Consider the following 18,933-nt stretch of genomic DNA (forward strand, 5'->3'; position numbering starts at 1 on the left):
TTTCACATGCCTCAGTGGGACTTAAATCTTGTTTTAACATTCTTATTGGGTTCGCCTTTCGAGCCCATGCATTCATGTCCATTGAGATATTTAGCCTTCAAGACTGTTTTCTTGATCGCAATTACTTCTGCCAGGAGGATTGGAGAGCTTCAGGCACTTTCCGTTAAGCCCCCTTTCACTGTGTTTTTCCCTGATATAGTGGTTCTAAAAACCAGGGCTGCTTTTCTGCTGAAAGTTGTCACCCCTTTTCATATATGGCAGAATATCACTCTTCCTGCTTTTTACCCTCCTCCCCACCCGTCTAAAGAAGAAGAGACTCCATAGGTTGGACCCTAAGAGGGCCCTGAGTTTTTATCTCGAAAGAACTAAAGACTTTCGTTTGGATGAGCAACTGTTTGTTGGATATGCTGGTCAGCAAAAGAGCAGAGCTGTACATAAAAGGACACTCTCCAGGTGGGTCATCTTGTGTATCAAGATCTGTTACTCTTTGGCAAAAAAGGTCCCTCCTGAAGGTATCAGAGCCCACTCTACTAGGGCTAAATCCGCATCCTCGGCTTTGGCGAGGGGAGTTCCATTGATAGATATATGTAAAGCGGCAACTTGGGCGTCCCTCCATACTTTTGTAAAACATTACTGTTTAGACTCTGAGATGAGGAGGGACGGTCACTTTGCTCGCTCGGTATTGCAAGATTTCTTGGTGTAATTAGGCGGGCACCCACCACCGAGTGCGCTACTGCTTGGGACTCTATTCATAAGGTGAGGAATCCACAGGTAGTTGTATCCATCAGAAGAACAAGTTACTTACCTTCGTAACGCTTTTTCTGGTGGATACACTGACTACCTGTGGATTCCTCACGGTCCCTCCCGCCTCCCCGTTGCCTGCCTGGTTACACTCTTATCTTGCAGTATTTAGATTAATATTTATTCTTATATTTATATATATATATATATATATATATATGTATATGAATGCACATATATATTTATATTTATATGTATATAGTGATATTTCTCTATATATTTTCGTATATTCATGTATTTCAACTCTCAATAAGAATGGATAGTTTAAATGCTCAAGGTTTTTGTGTGCGTATATCTTTCTATATTATTTATCAATTTTCATGGTCGGTTTACTCCTATTTGCTTTAAGGGCACGAAAAAATGAGGTGAAACTGACGTTAGTACGCCGACGAGGACCTCTTATTGGCACGTTGACGTCCGACGGAGTCACGCGGAGCCGTGCCATTATGACGTCCTCGTCGACGTAGACAGCTAGGAAGAAGACTTTCCGTTGGATGCTGGCGCAAGGATCGAATTCATAAGATGAGGAATCCACAGGTAGTCAGTGTATCCACCAGAAAAAGCGTTACCGAAGGTAAGTAACTTGTTCATCTCTCTCACCTTCCATTCTTTGAATGGCTTTTTAGTTTTTGGTTGTGCAGGAGTTTATTGTTGTTTACACGTTTACACTGATTAGGGCTCTTTCCATTTTGGTGGGGTTTTTATCAGTTATTATAGATTTAAATCTAAAGCAGGATAGCCTGTGCATGTCATAGCCAGGTGGTGCTAAGGACCTTTTTTAAGACAGCAGCATCATCCAGACGATAGCCACCACAAATGGAAGGGTACTGGTTTACATTCTGTGCAGCACATGTGTAGCTACAGCAGTGTATGCTACAAATGTAAAATGTTGCTTACCTTGTAAGTATCTTCTTGTAGCGTGTAGTGCTGTAGATTCATATGCCCCTGCCCTCCTCCCCGGAAGCGTGTGGCTCTGATCAAAAATCTATTTTCTTTCTTAATGAAATTTCTTCCTGCAATACACCTTTACACCATTTTGTGTTCATTCACCCCTCTATCCTCCTCTCACCCGCTGTATGAAAAAAATTATCTAACATGGAGTCAGTGCCCATTCACATTGCCTGTTAAGGGAGGTGTCCCCATGTACCTTATGACTCAAAAGACTTCTTTGAAGAAAAACAAGTTGCAAACATCCAAACCAAACACGAGATGGAGGAGTATGCAGGGCATATGAACAGATGCGTTCAGAGTAAGTAACATTTTCTTTTCCTTTCTATGTCCAGTCGGTTGCAAAAGTAAGTTGGAGGTTATATCATCACTGATGGTTCACTCATGGCATTGGAATTATGCAAATCAGGAAAGTGTCAGTACCACTTTGCCATTGGTTTATGTACCAGAGGCACAATTAAATTAACTACAATTCCTTGGGATAAATATCAGACCTTTTCTCTACTGTCTCCTGCTTCCACAAGCACTTCCAAGTTGATCACAGAGAGGAATTTATTTGCTCTTTCATATCCTTTCCTAAATTTTGTGATGTTAACATCCTGTGTTTTCACAGGTCTGGAAGTTTTCCTTTAGCTGCTGTTGCACCAGAAAGTATGCATTAGTTATGATTTAATGCTTTCCCACATCAGTTTAGTTAAAAAGGTTCATGTGAATAGTCTCGCCCATAGCGAGTTAGGTTGTGTGAAGCGAGGGTGAGCTGCCTTCAATGGGTTGATCGCAGGTCTTGGGTAGCTGTGGTAAGTTTGACAGAGAACCTCTTCCTAAGGCCTGGTCTTGCTGTCTGAAGGCCATGCTCAGTGAGGGTGGACTGCCTCCGGCAGTGTGCATGGGCCTGGCCACCTTGTGGTCTACTCCTGCTGCCCACAGCAAATAGGTGATATCATCAGTTATGTCATTTGATATGTTATCAATGATGTCATGAGGTATGTCATTTACCATGTCATGTAATATCATATGAGAGGTCATAAGCAATGCATGAATGAGATACAAGTTTTGGTTATTCTACTGAACCATAACTGGTGAATTTCAGTAGTTTTTAGAGTTTTTTTGTAACCGTAACACAACTTTAATAAGTTTAGTCACTTATCTATAAGCGCATGTTAAGTTCTTATAACCAAAACTTGACAATAATTTTATATTTATTTTTGACACATTTCTCCTGTCACATTAATGAAAAAAGTATTTGTTCCTGTTTGTTTTTTATTTCAATTGCATCACTGTACCACATTATTTGTAGTGAATTAGACCATTTTTATGTTTTTTTTTCAGAAGAACAGTGCGTCGACCACACCAGAACAGCAAAACGTTAAATTGGAAGATATCCTTCCACTTGCCTTCACCCGCATCTGTGAACCCAAAGAGGCTTCATACGGCTTGATCAAGAAATATGTGGCGCAGTATTATCCTAAACTGAATGTCGATGCCAGGTAGGTGTGTCTGGTGTATATGGTTCCTTTTGTTGTTTTTACACAGTAAATTAAGTGTCCATGTGAGAATACCTGCTGTTAAGGGGAGCATCTACTACATTGATGAATACGTAGTGTGTGAGTTTAACAGAAGCCTGAAACGTGACAGACCGTGGTGGCAAGGTGATTGTAGGCCAGCGGCATGGGGAGAGCCGGCAAAGTGGCTATCCTAAGTGAATTTTGGTCTATCCTTTATCTGCTGTAATAAGGTATGGCGCATGTTAAAGTGTATATATGTTTGTGTGTTTGGTTTATAAAATATGTATGAATGGTGATGTCAGCTGTGACAGAAAATGCTTGCATGAATGAACAAGAGCGTAGTATCTCTCAGGGATGTGCCTTGCCCATGGTGGAGTGAGATTTAAGATGGGGACCCTAAATGTAAACCTTTCTATGCTTCGGATCCCCTTCTCAAATCTTTGTTGGGGCTGGAGGGGGAGCGGGTAAGCTTTCTGTTATCTTCTTTTGTTTTGTGTTGGTTTACACAGTGCTGGCGAAAGACTACAACCATTCCACGCCCCACTCCCATCACCCCTTCACCAGTGAATGTTCTAGGTGTCTGACTTTCACCTAGAAACTCTGGAATTCCATGGGACTTTGTGTATGGGTAATCACCACTTAACAATTCAGTGTGTTCTGACCTTGGATTCTTTGCCCTGTAAGCCCACCAAAACCCTACAAAACACGGGATGGGGGAGAGATGTGACTCCCATTAATGTGTATGCCCCTCCACTCCTACAAATGGTCACACTAGAAAAGGTCACTGAAATCCTGTTGACTACTAACTCTTCCTTACATATTGTAGGGGGAGACTTTAATTATGTTATGTGCACCACTCTAGATTGTTCGGACCGGCCCTGCATGACGTGCGGGAAACATTTAGCAAGATTCGCGGACACATTGGGGCTAACTGATCTCTGGCGCAGTCACAATCCCGAGAGTTGAGGGTATTCCTATTTCTCTGGTAGTCAGAGTGTTCTCTCAACTAGATCATATCTTCACCCCAGCAGGAGAGGTATCAGTGATACTCAGTCACCTACATGGCAAGAGGGATATTGGACGAATTGTCCCTTGTGATCACCATAGGACATACAGTCCAAAAGCCAGGGGTGCGTTGCAGACTCAATCCATGGGAACTGAGAGACTCACAAATCAGAAAGGAATTGAGGACTGACACAGAACTGTATTTTAAAGAAAATTCGAACTTAGTTGACTCAGCCATAGTCTTGTGGGAGGCGTACAAAACAGTACTTAGAGACAGGGTGTAGAATATCATTGCACGTAAACGTAAAAAAGAAAAAACAAGAAATGGAAAGTATAGCGAAGAGGCTGCTGTCCTTAGAAAAAGACCTAGATCCTATGGCGAATCCAAAGACGCTGCACAATATAATATTACTTCGGGAAGAATATCAAGCTTTGGCTGATAAGGAAGTGAGAGCTCAAATTCTTGCTACCCAGCACAGACTATATGATGGAGATAAGGTGCGCAAGATACTAACTTGGCTGGGAAGAAGAGAGGTAGAGACCAGGTATGTCCAGACTATTGTTGATGCAGAGGGCACAGCCCATACCATTGATATAGTGATAGCGCAGGAATTCGCTAGGTATTACAAGACCTTATATGAAGTGCTAACTAATAGCTCACAAATTGAATCTTACCTAGCTGATAGCCCTATGCTTAGTCTCCAGGGAGCTAGAGGAGGACATTACTCTATTGGCGGTCCAGTCGGCCATAGTCAGACTGTAGTAACTCTTCTATCTTGGCTCCACATCTGTTGAAGCTATATTGGGAAGCTAAGAGGGAGAGGAGCCTCCCCGCAGATCTTTGCAAATTCATAATAGTGGTTATACAGAAACCGGCTGCCACCTCTCTCCTTACTTGTTCGCAATGACTCTGGAACCATTAGTCTGCCTGATTCGGAACCACCAAGTGATTAGAAGCTTCAGCATAAGGATACCCTGGGGGAGGAAGAGAGGATCTCTCTACACGGATAATGTACTTCTCTATGTCACCCACCCAGAGGAGACTATTCCTGCATTATTGCAAGTGCTTTACAAATACGGGACCCACTTGGGATACACTATAAATTGGGATAAGTCACATCTATACACAATTGGACGGGAGACGATGTTGATTAATGTTGGTACAACACGGGAAAGGTTCAGCTATGTGGGTATGTATGTCATACTAGATAGACAGAGAAAGAGATCTGGACCGAAATCTCTATTGTGTACTAGCAGCCTTTCAGAAAGACGTCCGAAGATGGGCAAACTTACCACTGACTGTTGGGCATGCAGCAATGTTAAAATTGATAACGTTACTCAAATTTCTTTACATCCTGCAAAATAAGCACTATTCCATCCCTGAAGATTATTTTACCAAGATCAGTGGAGAAATACATACATTAATATGGGGGAAGAGGGGTACACCCCCCAGAATAACTCTGCAGACTTTACAGAGAAATCAACACAAGGGTGGCCTGGCCCTCCCAGACATTAGGGCATACTACTGGACGGCTCACTTGATTGTCATTAAAGAGTGGGGGGGACACGTCATTAAAGAGTGGGGGGACACACCCCGTGGATCATCCCACCTACCAAGTAGAACGCTTCCAATTTCAGTCACACCTATACTTTCACTACTTATATGGAGGCCAAGGCTGTAGGAAGTTGCTACCAGCAACACAGGTGGTACTTGAGGCCTGGCTCAAAACTAGTAAATATCTTGGATGGGTGAGAAAGGTTACGCGAGAGACCCAACTTTGGGTCGGTCAGAGCTTTAGAGAAATTTGGAAAGTAAGAGGGTTTCGATCATAGGACCTCATAGGAATAGCTAAAGTCGAAGACCCTCTGGAAAATTTGGCGTTGATTCCCTTTGCCACTCATCAACAAGACTATCACTTATTCTCCACACAAAGCTATAGATAATTGCAGCTGAGTCATACCTGGCAAGCTGTGGGAGTTGATACAGTGGACGTCCCAGCGTATGCTCCACTAGAGGGCAGGTTGCTTCAAGAAGTACCAGAAAAAGCGATATCATACACACATAAAACTATAAATAATAATGTCCCAGACACACTCTAGAAACTAAGAAACCTGGGGTAGGGACCTGGGTCAAATAGATGATACTGAATGGGAAGCAGCCCTTGTGTACCCTAGAGAAGTAGCTATAAAAACAAGACTGAGGCATATCTGATACAAAATACTGCACAGAGCACATTATGAGTGAGTCCGGCTTCATAAATTTGGGAGGGCTGTGTCGCCGGAATGTCTGAGATGTAAAAAGCAGCCAGAATTTATTTTTGCATTTTTGCCTTTCCTTTCGGATTGCCCGGTTGTCCATCAGTATTTGGAGGAAATACTAAATGATTTGGGTCATATCCTCAACATATCCCTACCAACAGATCCCAAATATATGCTACTGGGCATCTCTATGGATATCGACATCCCAAGAGCACAACTACTGTTTTGTAACCTGGGCCTCTGGTTGCTGAAAGGGATATTACTTGCAGATGGGGGTGGGGGCACGGGCTCATTGAATACCCAACGATAGAGGACTGGCGGAGGGGTATGGATCTTTATATGACGCCCGATAAGGTCACAAATAGTGCCTGAGGTTGCCCGAATTTTTTTTGTAAGATCTGGGGCCCCTGGTGTGAGTATTATGTCCTGGACGATCCAGGGGGCGCAGAACCGCCGGTACCAAAATGATTGTGGTACCCCTCCAACACACCTAAATACAGGGGTAATTATATCTAACAATGCACTGTTCAAATTCTGGGACACGGGGTGTTGTTGCTATGTAGTCACATCTTCTGCGAATGTTTCTAACTCAATGTCACAGTTTATCATTTGTTAAAAATCAATAAAAAATAATTAAAGCAAAACAAGGGATTGGGGTGGGAGATTGGCTAAAGTGCTTTAATTTTGGAAAAGGCTGCTCTTTGGGGCAGACTTCCTTCTTCTCCCAATGGAGTTTAATGATTCTTGTGGGGTTAGTAAGTATATATTCATGGAATTCTCCACCAGAACACTGTGCCTAGAACTGAACCTCCAGTGGGTTTGAGTTTTTCCCATGATGGGGATGAAGTCACAGGTCTTGGATGAAGGGTTTTCCTATGATCGGTGGAGATAAGAAGTGTTGTCATGCGTTGGTAAAAGAGGAGAAGGATTGCCTTGATCCTGGGCTTTTCTTCACAGACCACAGTTCTACATAGTTGATGTTTACAGAAACTGAGACTGTTTAGGAGCCATGTGAAGACCTGCTGGCCTAGTGAAGCGAAGACAAAACATTGCATGGACCAAGGAGCTTCAAAGGGAACTGGTGAGCTTGCACTGTTATAGACCCTCTAAATATATTTAGTATCTACATTTGACAGCACATGCCCTTCTGGGCATTGCTGGACCTGTTGTTCATAGTATAGGCTGACAGATATGTAGCTGCAGTTATGCATAATTTCTCTTTGGAGAACCACCCTGCGCTTTCTCCCTCAAAAAACAAATCGGCCCTCATATTGTTCATCTCTATAATTGTAAAAGTATTTATATAGCGCTTAATACCCTATACGAGGCGTTGAATCGCATTTCGGCGAGTAGCACGCTACTCCGAAACCCAAAAGGAATTAGTGGTGAATTAGTATAGGAAAATATGAGTACAGTATTATTATTATTATTATTATTTTTATCATGAGTTAATTTGAGCAGAGGATATGTGAGTTTTTTAGTTCGATTGACTAAAGTAACAAGGGATAGAGGAGGAAAGAATCCAGAGGTGTTAATTTAATTGGGAGTATATAGTAATCAGATGAGGCTTGGTATGTGCAAAGGAGAGATGGAGGAGGGAAGTGTCTGTGAAAGGGTTAGGGAGATCATAGTAGCAGGAGGGGTTTTGGATGAGTCAAAGGTGAGATAAATGAGGGAGAATTTAGTATGGTTGTTTTGGAGATCATGGTAGTAAAGCGAGGTGTGGGTGAGCTAGATGTGGTAGAGGAGGGAAGAGCTTAGTCCAGGGTTATTTTGGAGCTGAAAGTAGTAAAATGGGTTTGGGATGAGTCAGAGTGGGAATGGAGGATAGATTGATATAGACGTAGGGTGATGGGGAGACAGAGTAAAGCTTACAAGAGAGTAAGTTTATATTTTGTATTTATTATTTAATATATATATATGTGTTCGATAGCGTGTAGCTGCAGATACACATGCTATGCATAGCTCTTCCGACGTCTAGTGTTGGGCTCGGAGTGTTACAAATTGTTTTTCTTTAAAGAAATATTTTCGGAGTCACAGGATCGAGTGACTCCTCCTCTTGGTTACAGTGCGCATGGGCATCGACTCCATTGTTAGATTGTTTTCCTTCTGCCGTCCGGTTCAGACGTGTTTCCTCTCGCTCTGAGATTTTGAATCGGAAAAACCTTAGAAAACCTATTTAATCGTTGGTATTGTTTAGATCACGTTTACATCTAAAATCGAACCTATAGTACCGTCGGAATCTAATTTTCACTCTTCGGGGAGCGTGCGCCCGACTCGGGCCTATTCAGGCCTACAGCGTGGAAAGCCTGATGGATTGGACTCAATTTCAGTTTTGCCCTTGGTGCCACGCGAAGTTCCCATATACAGACCAACATCTGGTTTGTAATTTGTGCCTTTCTCTGGACCATCGAGAAGAAGATTGCGAAGCCTGTCGACCGTTTCGATCGTAGAAGACATTGAGAGATCGCATGGCCCAAAAACTAGAAATGGCGTTGAAAAGCACTGAACATCTCAACATCATGGAGGAAGAGCAGGTGCAGACAGCAGTCTCCATCCGAAACACCGACTCTGAGCAAAAATCGGAAGATGATAGAGCCATCACTGCTGGCCAACACGTGAGTACGTCTGCCCCTACGCCCATATTTAAAAAACAATCAAAGGCTTTGGGTACACCACTGCCGGAAGGCCATGGTTCGGCCAGAAAAAAGACTGTCGGCGACCAACCTTCAGGCTCAGTGCTGAAAAAGGCCACTCCTCCGTCCATTTCGGAGTCGAGGAAGTCGGTGAGAACTATCACCTCAGACTTTAGCAAGCATCCTCACACTTCAGAGTCCAAGTTTCTGCGTCCTGCTTCGGGGCTGAAACAGCAGACTTTATTTTCCAGACTGAAAAAGATTCAAAAATCGGAACCGAAAAAATCCTCATACACAGAGGAACAAGGACTTTCGAGTAAACGTAAACAAATCTCGAAGCCCATGCAAGAATCTCTCAAAGCTTTGGAAGAAGAGACTGAGATTGAACCAATATTGGAGGTTATGGATGAAAGACAATCAAGAATCCATATACATAAAGAGACTGGTAGAATTCTCACAGCACCCCCTTTAAGGACTAAAAGAAAGCTGGCTTTTCAAGAGGAATTAGATTCTACTCAACCACCAGCAAAGGTTCAGAATCAAATTGAGAAACCAGTACCTCTCTCTACTTCTCCTCCTCACTCTCCACAGCTCTCTTTTTCACCTCCTCACAGTAGTCCACCACCATTGCCTTCTCCAACACACTCACTATACTCGCATGGAGATGCAATGGATCTTTGGGATCTGTATGATCCTGATCCCATTCCAGACAATGATCCTGACCTCTACCCCCCCCGAGTCTTCTCCACCAGAGGACACTACTGCCTACACTCAGGTAGTTTCTAGGGCAGCTGCTTACCATGGGATGCCTATGCATTCTGAACCCCTGGAGGAAGATTTTGTTTTTACTCAACACTGTCTTCCACTCACTTCAGATACCAGTGTCTCCCAATGTTGCCTGGGATGGTCAAACATGCTGACCACATTTTTAGTGAGCCTGTCAAAGCTAGAGTGATTACCCCTAGAATTGACACAAAATATAAACCTGCCCCTACGGACCCAGACTACATCACACATATGAGGTTCCTCCGGACTCAGTAGAAGTCAGTGCGGCCAGAAAAAGAGGCAACAGCCAGTCATTAGGAGATGCTCCTCCTCCTCCTGATAAAGAAAGTAGAAAGTTTGATGCTGCTAGCAAGAGAGTAGCCACGCAAGTGGCTAACCAATGGCAAATTGCAAATTCGCAAGCACTTCTTGCCAGATATGATAGAGCCAATTGGGATGAGATGCAAGAATTCGTACAGCACCTCCCAAAAGAGCATTAAAAAAAGGGCACAACAGGTTGTAGAAAAGGGACAGGCTATAAGTAATAATCAGATAAGGTCTGCCCTCGATGCTGCTGATACAGCCGCAAGGAGTGTCAATACAGCTATTACAATTAGAAGGCGTGCATGGCTACGCTCCTGGTTTCAAACCAGAAATTCAACAAGCAGTACTTAACATGCCTTCTGATCAAAAATATTTATTTCGGCCTGAAGTGGACTCCTCTATAGAAAAACTGAGAAAAGACTCAGATACTGCAAAGGCAATGGTGGCATTATATACCACACCATATAGAGGCTGCTTTTGCAGACCACAGTTTAGAGGAGGATTTAAGCCACAATCCTCTAAAGCTTCTACTTCCCAGTCAAAGCAGGGACAACAAACACTATCAGAGAGGGGGATTTAGAGGGTCCTACAGAGGACAATATTTTAAGGTTCCAAGCCTCAAATCAAGCCACTACACCATCCAAGCAGTGACTTTCTTCCCACTCCTCCGCCCCACAAATCTCCTGTGGGGAGAAGACTACAGCAATTCCACTCTCATTGGCAAAATATCACCACTGACAATTGTGTATTATCAATTATCAGCAATCGCTATTGCCTTGAATTAATCTCCACCCCTTCAAACATTCCGCCATGGTACCACAAATTGTCCCCAGAACACAACGTTCTGTTGCAACAAGAGGTACAACCTCTACTATTAAAACAAGCAATAGAATTGGCCCCACATTCTCAACAGGGAACAGGAATATCCTCACTATACTTCCTCGTTCCAAAAAAGATGGCACTCTAATGCCTATCCTAGACCTCAGGCCTCTCAATCTGTACATCCTGTCAGAACATTTTCACACTGTAACTCTGCAGGATGTCATTCCACTACTACAAAAACAAGATTACATGACTGCTCTAGACCTCAAAGATGCGTATTTCCATAAACCCATCCATCCTGCTCACAGAAAATACCTCTGGTTCGTCATAGCAGGAAAACATTACTAGTTCAAAGTTTTGCCATTAGGCATAACAACAGCTCCAAGAGTGTTCACAAATTGTCTAGCAGTAGTAGCTGCCTACTGAAGAAGGCAACACATGCACGTCTTTACATATCTAGAGGATTGGCTAATAAAATCAAACAATTTTACACATTACCAACAACACACTCAGTATGAAATAGAAACCCTGCATACACAAGGGTTCACTCTAAATGATCAGAAATCACACCTTCAACCAGCACAGGTACAACGTTACCTAGGTGCTATTCTAAATATTCAAAAAGCATATCCAAATACACAAAGGATACAGGCTTTTCAGAATGTCATCCCACATATACAACTAAATCAACAATACACTGTAAAATTTATCGTGAAAATTCTAGTGATGATGGCATCTTGCATATTCATAGTTCCACATGCAAGACTAAACATGAGGCCTTTACAACAATGCTTCTCACAATAATGGTATCAGGCACACAGTCAACTTCAAGATCTAGTGTTGATGGACCGCCAAACGCACTCGTCCCTTCAGTGGTGGAATATTAGCAATCTAGTAAAGGGGCGGTCATTTCAAAACCCTGTGCCTCAGACCATAATAACAACAGATGCATCAATGATAGGTTGGGGAGCTCATCTCAACAATCATACCATTCAAGGGAAATGGGATCCCAAACAGAAACAATTTCACATAAACTACCTGGAATTATTGGCTGTGTTTCTTGCCCTGAAAGCATTTCAACCCCTTCTAAAACAGAAGACTGTGCTGATAAAAACAGACAACATGAAAACCATGTACTACCTCACAAAGCATGGTGGGACACATTTATCTCAACTGTCTTTACTAGCCCAGACAATATTGAAATGGGCAATTCACAATCACATTCATCTATTAGCAGAATACATTCCAGGAATATACAATCAGTTAGCAGATCTCCTAAGCAGGAATCACCACAAACTCACAAATGGGGAGATTCACTCCCAAGTACTTCAACAGTACTTTCAAAAGTGGGGGACACCAGAAATAGACCTATTTGCAACAAGCAAAAACTCAAAATGCCAAAGTTTCGCATCCAGACACCCACATCCTCTATCCAAGGGCAATGCTCTATGGATCAATTGGTCAGGGATATTTGCTTATGCCTTTCCCCCTCTCCCACTCCTTCCCTTTCTGGTAAGCAAACTACGTCAGACACCTCTTACCATGATACTCATAGCCCCAACATGGGCACGTCAACATTGGTACACAACACTCCTAGAGCTGTCTGTAGTACCTCATTCCAAACTACTAAACAGACCAGATTTGTTAACACAGAACAAAAGTCAAATCAGGCACCCAAACCCCAATGCTCTCAACTTAGAATTTTGGCTCCTGAAGTCATGGAATTTTGTTACCTAAAACTTCATCGGAATGGATGTAAGTGCTTAAACAAGCACGTAAACCTACTAGCAGACAATGTTATGCTAACAAATGGAAAAGATTTGTTTACTACTGTAAATCTAAAAATACTGATCCACTCACAGCATCTATACAAGATATTGTATGCTACGTACTTCATTTACAAAAATCTTAATTTACTGCAATATCTGCATATTTACAAAATATTCAACATACTTCTCTATTCAGAGTCCCTGTTATTAAAGCTTTTATGGAAGATTGAAATGCATTACTCCACCTAGGACACTACCTGTTCCTTCTTGGAATCTAAATATCGTACTTACCAGACTCATGGGTCCGCCTTTTGAACCCATGCACTCTTGTCCAATTCAATTCTTTACATGGAAGGTTGCCTTCCTTGTAGCTATTACTTCATTAAGAAGAGTTAGTGAAATACAAGCCTTCAGTACTGAGGGACCTTTTTCCAAGTACACAAACACAAAGTCGTACTTAAGACAAATCCAACATTTCTACCAAAAGTAGTATCTTCTTTTCACATCAACTAAACAGTGGAATTGCCAGTCTTCTTTCCACAGCCAGACTCCGTGGCAGAAAGAGCTCTTCATACTCTAGATCTCAAAAGAGCTCTTATGTACTATATAGATAGAACTAAAGACTTAAGGAAAACAAAACAACTTTTTGTTGCTTTTCAACAACCACATAAAGGCAATCCTATATCTAAACAAGGCTTAGAAAGATGGATTGTTAGATGCATACAAACATGCTACATCAAGGCAAAAAGATAACTTTTATTCACTCCTAGAGCACATTCTACAAGAAAGAAAGGTGCGTCAAAGGCATTTTTAGGAAACATACCAATGGCTGATATATGCAAAGCTGCCACATGATCTACTCCTTATACCTTTACTAAACACTATTGTGTTGATGTTTTCTCACAGTAACATGCCACTGTAGTCCAAGCTGTTTTAAGGACATTATTTCAAACAACTTCAATTCCTAAAGGCTAGCCACCGCTTTTTGGGAGGATTAACTGCTTTGTAGTTTATGCATAGCATGTGTATCTGCAGCTACACATGCCATTGAACAGAAAATGTCACTTACCCAGTGTACATCTGTTCGTGGTATGTAGTGCTGCAGATTCACATGCACCCTTCCTCCTCACCGGAAGCCTGTGGTCGTTTAAGTTTATCATTTGTACATATGTAGATCCATTTACACTTGCATGGACATCTCTTTTTATTCTTATACTCTATCACTCTTTCTTTCACCCTTTGTGAGAAAACAGTCTAACAATGGAGTCGATGCCCATGCACACTGTAACCGAGAGGAGGAGTCATTCGATCCCATGACTCCGAAAAGACTTCTTCGAAGAAAAACAACTTTTAATACTCCAATCCCAACAATAGATGTAGGAAGAGCTATGCATAGCATGTGAATCTGCAGCACTACATGCCAGGAACAGATGTACACTGGGTAAATGACATACATTTGTTAAACAGGCTTAAAGAGTATGTGTATAATATATTACTATGACATAGTAACTATATGTTCGATGGCATGTGTAGCTGCAGATACACATGCTGTGCACAGTCCGCCGTCTGGTGTTGGGCTTGGAGTGTTACAAGTTGTTTTTCTTCGAAGAAGTCTTTTCGAGTCACGAGACCGAGGGACTCCTCCCACTTCGATTCCATTGCGCATGGGCGTCGACTCCATCTTAGATTGTTTTTTTTCCCGCCATCGGGTTCGGACGTGTTCCTTTTCGCTCCGTGTTTCGGGTCGGAAAGTTAGTTAGAATCTCGGAAAAAAACGTCGGTATTGTTTGCGTTCGGTATCGGGTTAGTTAGAACAAATCAACACCGAATTTTGAAGAGCTCCGGTGGCCCTTAGGGGTTTTTTCGATCCCCCGTCGGGGCCTGGTCGGCCCGGCCACGTGCGACTTCAAAACTCATGGAACGGACCCCATTCCGCTTCTGCCCAAAATGCCATCACAAGTATCCGTATACGGATCACAATCTGGTCTGTAACTTGTGCTTGTCCCCCGAGCACAAGGAGGATACTTGTGAAGCCTGTCGAGCGTTTCGGTCGAGGAAGACGCTGAGAGACCGAAGAGCCAGGAGACTACAAATGGCGTCCACGCCGACAGGTCAAGATCGTTTCGAGGAGAAAGAAGAAGCTTTCTCCGTCCGCGAGTCGGATTCGGAAGAACTCGACGCCGAAGAAACAACCAAAACCGTGAGTAAGACGTCGAAAATCAAGACTCACGAGAAGTCTACAAAAGCCCAGGGGACGCCACCGCCAACAGGCCATGGCTTAACCCGAAAAATAGGTGACCCATCCAAGGCACCGAAAAAGGGCATGCTGGTGTCGAAGTCATCCGACTCCGGTCGAGATACCGCCACACAGCAACCTCTGAGCCGAGACAGCGGCACCGAAGAATTTCGGCACCGAGACACCACGCCGAAAACAAAGAAGGTTTCTTCGGAGCCTAAAAAGACTTCCGAAAAGGTTTCGGTTCCGAAACAGCCAGCCTCTGAGCCGAAAACTAGTTCCTATACAGAGGAACAAGGATTAACCTCCCAATTACATAGATTTGGAGAGGAGCTTCAAGCTGTAGAGCCTGACTACACACAAAGAAGGCTTCATATTCATGAGGACACAGGGAAGATAACCACTCTTCCCCCAATCAAAATAAAAAGGAAACTTGCCTTTCAACAAAAGGACAAGCAACCACAGGCAAAGGTGGCAAGGAAAACAACCCCACCACCGTCTCCACCACCATCAATACATGCATCACCAGCAACAACTCCACCACTGATGCACTCACCAGCTCATACCACAATGAGTCAGGATGATCCCGATGCATGGGACCTCTACGATGCTCCAGTGTCTGACAATAGCCCAGACTCTTATCCTACAAAACCGTCACCACCTGAGGACAGTACATCCTATACACAGGTGGTCGCAAGGGCAGCCGAGTTTCACAATGTCTCCTTACATTCGGAACCAATTGAGGATGACTTTCTCTTTAACACCCTATCCTCCACCCATAGCCAGTATCAATGCCTTCCCATGCTCCCAGGAATGCTAAGACATTCAAAACAAATTTTTCAGGATCCAGTTAAAGGCAGAGCCATAACTCCAAGGGTGGAGAAAAAATATAAGCCACCGCCTACAGATCCAATATATATTACAACACAACTAACACCAGACTCAGTAGTTGTGGGGGCAGCTCGTAAGAGAGCCAACTCTCATACCTCAGGCGACGCACCACCTCCAGACAAGGAGAGCCGCAAATTTGATGCTGCGGGAAAAAGGGTTGCAGCACAAGCAGCAAATCAGTGGCGTATTGCCAATTCACAAGCACTTTTGGCAAGATACGACAGGGCTCATTGGGATGAAATGCAACATTTCATCGAACACTTACCCAAGGAGTTCCAAAAAAGAGCGCAACAGGTGGTGGAAGAGGGACAAAGTATCTCAAATAATCAGATACGGTCTTCCATGGATGCAGCAGATACAGCTGCAAGGACAATAAACACTGCAGTCACAATACGAAGGCACGCATGGCTGCGCACTTCTGGGTTCAAACCGGAAATCCAGCAGGCTGTGCTCAATATGCCGTTTAATGAACAGCAATTGTTTGGGCCGGAGGTAGACACTGCCATCGAAAAACTCAAAAAGGACACCGATACAGCCAAAGCCATGGGCGCACTCTACTCCCTGCAGAGCAGAGGCACATTTCGGAAAACACCTTTTAGGGGAGGGTTTCGAGGTCAACCCACAGAAACCACAACCTCACAAACAAGACCTACCTACCAGGGTCAATATCAGAGGGGAGGTTTTCGGGGGCAATTTAGAGGGGGCCAATTCCCAAAAAATAGAGGAAAATTCCAAGGCCCCAAAACCCCTCAAAATAAGCAGTAACTCACAAGTCACACAACCCCATCACATAACACCTGTGGGGGGGAAGACTAAGCCAATTTTACAAACTTTGGGAGGAAATAACAACAGACACTTGGGTCTTAGCAATTATCCAACATGCTTATTGCATAGAATTTCGCCAATTCCCTCCAAACGTCCCACCGAAAACACACAATATGTCAAAACAACATATAGATCTTCTAGGACTAGAAGTTCAAGCATTGCTACAAAAGGACGCAATAGAATTAGTACCAATTCAACCAAAAAACACAGGAGTTTACTCACTGTACTTTCTAATACCCAAAAAGGACAAAACTCTGAGACCAATACTAGATCTCAGAACACTAAATACCTACATAAAATCAGACCACTTTCACATGGTCACATTACAAGACGTAATCCCACTGCTCAAACAGCAAGACTACATGACAACATTAGATCTAAAAGATGCGTATTTCCATATACCAATACATCCTTCACACAGGAAATACCTAAGGTTCGTATTCCAAGGAATACATTACCAATTCAAAGTGTTGCCATTCGGAATAACAACTGCGCCAAGAGTTTTTACAAAATGCCTGGCAGTAGTAGCTGCACATATCAGAAGGCAGCAAATACATGTGTTCCCGTACTTAGACGACTGGTTAATCAAAACCAACACGCTAAAACAGTGTTCACAGCACACAAAATATGTCATACAAACCCTTCACAGGCTAGGTTTCTCCATCAACTACGCAAAGTCACACCTTTTGCCGTGTCAAACGCAGCAATACTTAGGAGCGACAATCAACACAACAAAAGGGATTGCCACTCCAAGTCCACAACGGGTTCAAACATTTCACAAAGTAATACAGGCCATGTATCCAACACAAAAGATACAAGTCAGAATGGTAATGAAACTACTAGGCATGATGTCTTCATGCATAGCCATTGTCCCAAACGCAAGATTGCACATGCGACCCTTACAACAGTGCCTAGCATCACAATGGTCACAAGCACAGGGTCAACTTCTAGATCTGATGTTGATAGACCGCCAAACATACATCTCGCTTCTATGGTGGAACAGTACAAATTTAAACCAAGGGCGGCCTTTCCAAGACCCAGTGCCACAATACGTCATAACAGATGCTTCCATGACAGGGTGGGGAGCACACCTCAATCAACAAGGCATCCAAGGACAATGGGACATACATCAGAGACAGTTTCACATAAATCACTTGGAAATGTTAGCAGTATTTCTAGCTCTGAAAGCATTTCAACCCATAATAACCCAAAAATACATTCTTGTCAAAACAGACAACATGACAACAATGTATTATCTAAACAAACAAGGAGGGACACACTCAACACAGTTGTGCCTCCTAACACAGAAAATATGGCATTGGGCGATTCACAACCACATTCGCCTAATAGCACAATTTATTCCAGGGATTCAGAACCAGTTGGCAGACAATCTCTCGAGATCACCAACAAACCCACGAATAGGAAATTCACCCCCAAATACTAAACAATTACTTTCAAATTTGGGGAACGCCTCAAATAGATCTATTTGCAACAAAGGAAAACTCAAAATGCCAAAACTTCGCATCCATGTACCCACAAGATCAATCCCAAGGCAATGCTCTATGGATTAACGGGTCAGGGATCTTTGCATACGCTTTTCCCCCTCTCCCTCTCATTCCATGTGTAGTAAACAGGTTGAGTCAAAACAAACTCAAACTCATACTAATAGCACCAACATGGGCGAGGCAACCTTGGTACACGACACTACTACACCTGTCAGTAGTACCTCATGTCAAACTACCCAACAAACCAGATCTGTTAACACAACACAAACAACAGATCAGACATCCAAATCCAGCATCTTTGAATCTAGCAATTTGGCTCCTGAAATCCTAGAATTCGGACACTTGCACCTCACACAAGAATGTATGGAGGTCATAAAAAAAGCTAGGAAACCTACCACTAGACACTGCTACGCAAACAAGTGGAAAAGATTCGTGTATTACTGCCAGAATAATCAAATTCAGCCATTACACGCATCTCCAAAGGATATAGTAGGATATTTACTACATTTGCAAAAATCAAATCTAGCTTTCTCTTCCATAAAAATACATCTCACTGCAATATCAGCTTACCTACAAATTACTCATTCAACTTCACTATTTAGAATACCAGTCATTAAAGCGTTTATGGAAGGCTTAAAGAGA

The 18,933-nt window shown here is 42.9% G+C and overlaps 1 protein-coding gene across 2 annotated transcripts in view; it reads left to right on the forward strand.

Annotated features, from left to right (window-relative positions):
• HP1BP3 (heterochromatin protein 1 binding protein 3) overlaps positions 1 to 18,933 on the forward strand; it is a 707,156-nt gene that overhangs the window by 440,994 nt on the left and 247,229 nt on the right. For both annotated transcript variants that reach the window (XM_069240026.1, XM_069240025.1), the window contains exon 7: positions 3,079 to 3,236. In XM_069240026.1, the coding sequence (XP_069096127.1) occupies positions 3,079 to 3,236 (158 nt within the window). The remainder of the gene's footprint in view (positions 1 to 3,078; positions 3,237 to 18,933) is intronic.

The sequence above is a fragment of the Pleurodeles waltl genome, chromosome 6 (assembly GCF_031143425.1).
Source record: "Pleurodeles waltl isolate 20211129_DDA chromosome 6, aPleWal1.hap1.20221129, whole genome shotgun sequence".
NCBI lineage: Eukaryota > Metazoa > Chordata > Amphibia > Caudata > Salamandridae > Pleurodeles > Pleurodeles waltl.